Source organism: Wolffia australiana, chromosome 15, assembly GCF_029677425.1.
Source record: "Wolffia australiana isolate 7733 chromosome 15, ASM2967742v1".
Lineage (NCBI taxonomy): Eukaryota > Viridiplantae > Streptophyta > Magnoliopsida > Alismatales > Araceae > Wolffia > Wolffia australiana.
The window spans coordinates 14,303,220-14,310,187 of record NC_135849.1 but is presented as its reverse complement, the minus strand read 5'-3'; the positions used below and the strand labels follow the sequence as shown (position 1 = coordinate 14,310,187).

General features: G+C 35.4%; 1 protein-coding gene across 1 annotated transcript; it reads right to left on the bottom strand.

Moving 5' to 3' along the window:
* Positions 1 to 2,255: 2,255 nt before the first annotated feature.
* Positions 2,256 to 2,720, bottom strand: LOC144713183 (Mitochondrial outer membrane translocase complex, subunit Tom7). The gene has a single exon (XM_078587695.1). It carries the CDS (start codon positions 2,664 to 2,666, stop codon positions 2,448 to 2,450), a length of 219 nt encoding a protein of 72 aa, XP_078443821.1. The 5' UTR covers positions 2,667 to 2,720; the 3' UTR covers positions 2,256 to 2,447.
* Positions 2,721 to 6,968: the final 4,248 nt, after the last annotated feature.

The window sequence follows — 6,968 nt, the reverse complement described above, 5'->3', positions numbered from 1 at the left end:
CAAACAGACCATCAATATTCATCTGTATGAGAAATAAAATATCAAGAGTTGACGTACAGAGAACAAATTAGTCGGTTACGATTTTGTCACTATTCGAAACTGACAACACACATTTAACGCATTTTGTTTAAACCATTTTATAAAATGCAAAGTGATATACGACAACATTTCAAATTAGACTGCATAAATCTATATTATAACGTAAAAAGTAGATTTCGCTCATTAATTCATTCATTAAAACATTTTCGTACTTGAATGATTTATACATCAAGTAGTGAATGCAATCTCAATAAATATTCTTCGTATCACATGCAAGATTGTTCGATCTTTTTAGGTCAAAAAAATTGGCATGATAGGCCAGCACTCTAACGAACTAGACTATTTTCCCCTTCCGTAACTACTGTCAATTCAAACGTCACCCATCTGGACTAACTGACTGAAAGTAAGATCAATTTTTCTCCCCAAGTTTCACCTCTATCTATTCTCTTGAAAAAAGTAAAATTATCTCTGCTCCCTATTTCCGTCTCTATTTATCTCTCTCTCCCTCTCTCTATCATTCTCTCTTTCTCTTCTTCTGCTAGTACTAAAGAAGAAAATACGGCCACAAAGATGCCACACGCACTTAATGAGTCTTTTTCACAAAGTTTCTATATTTTCACCGTCATCCTCTTTAGATATCACCTCTCTTATTTTATCTTTATCTCCAACACTTTCTACATACATTTCTCTCTTACCTTCTCCGTGTTTTTTCCAACATCGATGATTTTCACCCTATAATTCTCAGTATGTACATTTGTTACATTATTCCGACTAAATCCAATTAGATTTACACCACGTTCATCTTATATAGTTATGATACCCGCCTGCCAATTATGAAATGTATTAGACGGCATATTTAATCTATAATTTATTGTTCTTTATTCAACTTTCAACCAGTAAGACAAAAATTAAGCGTAGAATCAGACATGGCAATCGGCATTGATATCTGACCAGAATATAGATCAGAGAATACCTGACTGAGATCACGAAAGTTATTCCCTGCCCACTACCGGAGGGTATAAAGGTATAACAAATTTATAAATTTATGAAACCTGCAGAGCAAAAACTTAAAAGGGCAACGTTTTATGTTCATATCGAGCAGGAGTTTGAGGAGGACTGGAGGATTGTTGAATTTGATAGAAGAAAGCACGACATTGTAATCACGAATTACAATCCTTCCAGAACAAACCTATATCATCACCTAGGAGGCAAAGAAGGAATGAGAATTTGCCTAGCAAAGGCCCAGATTCCCATAGCAAACAGTGATATATTACTTGTAAAGATGTGCAGTCCAATAGCATTACAAATTACAAAGAAGACAAACTTCACCAAAACAAGCCCACGATGATTCGCTAGGAATCATCTAGAGATACATCTAACTCACGTGCTATGATCTATTGGAATATTATCAACCATCATCTAACATAAAACTGACGAGGAGTGTTGACATCTCTTGCTATGATACCAAGGAAGAGAAATAATCCAAATTACTAGACTCATGTCCACAAATCATGATAATACATGCACATTATTTAATCTTCGATTAGTTGCCTAGATGGGAGGTTGCCTTTACCTGAAAGACCAGGGAACTACCAAGTTAAATATGCTTAAGACAGCAGAGAATGACTACAAGCCAAGTCGGTAATCATTCCACACCAACACAATCCTAGCTTAGGTTTAGGTGCATTTTTCCACAACGCACCATATGAGATGCTTTTCTGAGTTTTGGGAGACGAGTGAGCTTTAAATCTCACATGCAGATTGCATATTAAACATACCACTCTTCATTGCACAAGTTATAATACAGGGTATATTTTCACAATGATAGGTATCTCTGAAAACCCTGGAATACAGTAGCCACAGAGAAATTAACTTCTTCAGGTTTTCTCCATATTTCTGCTCGGCAGTGTTTGACATTCATCTCACCCAAGCACACGAGTTATCTCCAAATATTACCGAACTTAGGATCTTATGGTAATCATATAGCAATATGATCGACATTATGGCATCCCATCCACGCACTCAAGTCAGGTCAACAATCAATCAAGGGTTTAATTCAGACACGGATGACAGCCTAATCCGAACAAATCGACAACGGCATGGGAGCATAGAAAACTGAGAGATAGGAAACACACACAGTCCCCAGCTTCCGATGATCGACAGAGCCCAAACAATTATAATCCATGGGGGTGGGTCTCCATCGTTGGAAACTCGGCAAGAGAACGTCGACTTTATTCGAGTAAGATACTCGGAAAATCGCAGGAAAACAACTTACCGAACGCGGATCAGATTCATAGCGACGACCGAGTGCCGGGATCAGTAAAAGAGACGAGAAAGACAAGGGAGAAGGCGAAAAAGAGGGAAGAAGGCTCGCCTGGTATGAATCCCGGTGCCAATGAAGGGAAATTTCAGACAGGGCTGAGGAGCTGGAAGAGCTGAGGTTTGGGTTCCGAGTTCATGCCGATGACAATGATAAGCGGGATGAAGCCCCAGTGAGCGGCGACCTTAGCCTTCTTCATCGTCCACGTCGTCCAGACCTTTGCGCACTTGGCCAGCGACATCTCCTCCTCGGCCTTGGCTCCCTTGGCCTTCCCCTTGCCCTTTGATCCTCCGCTCCGCAACGCCATCGACGACAAAACCAGATCGACCTCTGCAATCAAAAACCCTAGCCAAGAACAAACTGTACAAAACCACATAAGCCTGTGTCTCATAACTCGCGGGCACAACATAAGCTACCGATGGTCAGACTCGAACGACGACGAAGCGTGACGTTGACGTTGACGTTATGATATATTTCTGTACTTCGTTTTGATCTGTCTGTCTCTGTCTACACTGGTTTCTCTTTCCTGAGTTTTGCTGTCCGATACTTCTTTCTCCTTTTCTGTGTAAGTACAACTAACTAACTCATCCATTGACAATTATGATGGTGTTGTCATCTTAAGCTGTATGTCCGCCTCTATTGGCATCATCATTAACGAGTATCATCGTCAGCATCTGTGAATGTCATCCTTTGACATCATATAGGGCAATGAGCATTGTCATATGCGGTGGACAACAACAGTTGATAGCACACTAATTAATAGATGAGTATAATAAAATTTTATTTATATTTGCACTAAACAATTATATAGGTGCATTATCAAGCTTAAAATTATAAATTTATTTTTAGAATGATATTCTGATTTTCTGGATGTTGGGTATTTTATGTATTTTCTGAAATCATATTTAAGAAGAAAATAACTTTCTAAGGGGAATTTTAGTAAGTTTTTGAATATATCTTTCAAGTCAAAATAAAGATTTATAATATTTTATGAATAAATAATAAATTTTGAGTTGTTTAATGTATTTTATGACTTTTCCCTGATTTCTGAAAATTTTGTGCCACCCTGGAAATTTTGGAGAGAAAATTGAAGGCTTGAGAATGATTCAACTTCAAAATCGCAAAATCTGATAATCCAGAAGAAGTTTTGGACTGAAATTTTGAGCCTAACTTCATCTTTAACTTCCTCTTTCCATCAGTATTGGATCTATAAATAGACCCCCTTGATTAATGTAAAACTTATCTTGGAATTGTTCCTACTCTACAATGCTGGGCGAAACAAATTTATTTTACTGTCCATTAAGTTACTGTATTCAATTTATTTTACGATCCATTAAGTTAGTCAATTAAATAGTAAGTACAATAGCTATATCATCTACTTAGAGAATTGGAGGGGCTCTCCTGATGTCGTAAATAATGTTAATATTGGTGTCTACAATGAGTTTTCTTATACTTCTTCATTCTCTTCTTCTTGTCATCATCAACATCAATCCATATTTATTCATCACATCCATGTTATATCCATAACATCTATACACATTATCCATCCATATCTAACTTATCCGTCATCGTCTTTTGCCACATCCACTTATTCTATTCATTTGTATCCATTTATAATTATCTATACATCTATCTTTAATTAAGGTCTTTCTCATCTCACCATATTATTAACTAATAAAATAGCTTTCTCATCCATTAATTGCTATTTAAAAAGACATTAAATTCATAATATGTGCTCCTCGTAGAGACGACCTTTGCTCATCACAAACTAGGTAAATTATTCTATGAGTCAAGGTTTACAGATTATTATTTGTTAACTCATACAAAATGCCAACGTATTACCCTAAATGTGATTTCATCAATCGGCTTCTAAAAAATGAGGCTGCCGATCCCTATGTATAATTAAGGTTGGGGACTAATGACAGTCTGTCATCCATTCTATCTCATATAAGTCATCGATATTGACGATTGGACAGAGAATAGAATGAAAGCCTTTGTTCCTTTTGTCACATCCCTTCCAATGCCACTCTAGGTTTACCACTCTCCTTTGTCAAGTCCATCATCCCATTCCACCAGCTGATAACACATAATTATTAAGTAAATTATATGAAATATACATATTTTTGTAATGGAACAATCATATGTGCATGCTATTGAGCTTGAAATTATTAAATATATTTTTGAGAGTGATGCCTTGATTTATGTGAATTGTTTAGTATTCTAAGGAATTTTTTACCAGCGTATTCTCATAGAATTTGTTGCAATACGTTTTTACGAATTCTAGGACATTATATTGCTGAATATATTAATTTTCTAATTTGGAGAATTATATTTTTATATATTTTGGCTTTAATTTTAATTTATATGAATTTATGATAGATCTTTAGGGTTTACTACTGCCGAGGCATGTGTCATATTTTAATTAATTGAATGGCTATCACTAAGCGAATTCTTTTATGATTACTACAGCTAATTATTGCAAAAGGTACCATTGTGGAATCAGAATTAGTGATGCCATGATAGCCTATCATTGGCTGACTGATAAGCGCACATTTTTATTTGGCCAATATGACAATATTTACATGCTTATTTACATTAAATTGATAATATTTGCCTTAAACCAAGTCTAAAATGATTACATATTATTTCAGTACGATTTTTTGCATTTTTATGAATTTTAAATATTTTTAGGGAATTTTATGATATTTCATTTTGAAAGAAACATTACTTTGAGTCAAATATGGATCTTATTGTATTTTTTGACATTATATTCATGAAGATATGATTTTATTATGTAAAAAATATTTTTATTTTTTATTTTTTGACCTTATATTTATTTTTATATGTAGATAGGGCCACGTGGCAAGATCTGAATCTCAGTAAGTAATGAATCACCATTGTCAGTAATGATTAGTAGCTAATCATTGTCAAAAAGCACAATTAAGGCATTTCAAATTGCGATGCCATAATAGCCAATGATAACAAACTGATTGTCTTCTTTTTTTAAATCGCAGTCACAACGTGACCCAATAAAAGTCCCTATTTATTTTGCAATGGATGCATTGTGTAGATTGATGATAGCCATTTAAATAATATTTTATTTATTCATTTAGAAAAGTCAACAACGATAGCAGACCTACATGTCATGAAAAGCTTAGTGCCCTGCATACATGTGCTGCTGATATGTGCAATATTCATTGGTGCTTGTTGAATAACATGCGGATGTAACGCTTGCTGACACGCCACCACATCACATGGGTATTTTTATATTTGTTATTATACTTTTATTCTTGTTCTTTTTGTCTTTCTCTTGCTCCAACACGTGGCACAACGTGAGCTGTTGATAGAAGATAAACATAATTAATATGGCCAATCATTAGGTTTAATTCCAAACTAAAGACAAAACCCTAAAAAATGTGGTGGTGGTGACGCAGATGAGGAGAGAGAAAGGTTTAGCTTACATCAACGTCTAGGAGTTATCCAACTTTAGGGCTTGATATGTGACAATCCAGAAAGCCAATCAAGGTGAAATTTTGATGACATATTTTTCTCTCTATCCTCTCTCTATTAGTCTGATTGGATAAAAAAATTGATCCTGGATCGTTGTAAAAAAAATCTTTGAACTTGCTTCCTTCTATAGATGTCGATTGAAAGAGAGTAAGATTTTTGAAGATCCAGCAAGGCCTCTTTGTGTTTTAAGTTTCTGAAGAACATCAATAGAGAAGTTTTGAGGCTCATCAACATTAGGAAATCACCTTGATCCTGACGGAACATAGGGATCTAAGGTAAGTCACATGACTTATGTGTGTATTTCTTCAACACATTTACAAGTTAGATCCTTAGGATATCATCACTTCCATTCAAATATATCATCATCCATCCTCACCATTACACATCCTCACATCATTGCGATCACACCTATTGCCTATCATCAATTATAAGCCCAAGACCATAAATCGCGTATTCCATCACTTTTCACTCGTGCTCATCTTCTTGACTCTTCATCTTCCCCTTATGTCTTCTCCTATCTTACATCCTTAATTACATTCATTCTTTTCATGTCATCCTACCTACTTCTATTGACTGTCATGTCTTCATTGAATAATTTGTACTCCCCATCTCGTCTCACCATCTTAATTGCACCACTACCTCCTACGCTATATGTATCCCTTCTCATCCTACCCGGATCACTAAGTTATCACTAGCCCCTTTTCATTTTTTTATCTACACATGACATGGACCGATGAAAGAAATCTATTTAAATCACAATCAATGCATGCGTAGACTGTGATTTTTATTTATTTATGATGTATTTTTTTTGCAGTGGAAAAGTAAATAAAGATATGCGTACTAGCGAGACCTGGTTGGGGAAAAATGAAGAAAAGGCGTAAGTTTTCCAATCTTTCTCTCGTCCTCCTCATCCTCCGATCACCAGCCTTCTTAGGGTTAGAAAAAACACAAAAGAAGGGACGTTAAATTTACATTTCTTTTCCTCAGGATATATAAAAGCTAACAACATATATGAGATATTATAAGACATACCTATGACCTTTCTAACTAAAGAGGGCATGTGCCTGAAACATAGGATTTAAAAATGTTGTGGGCCACT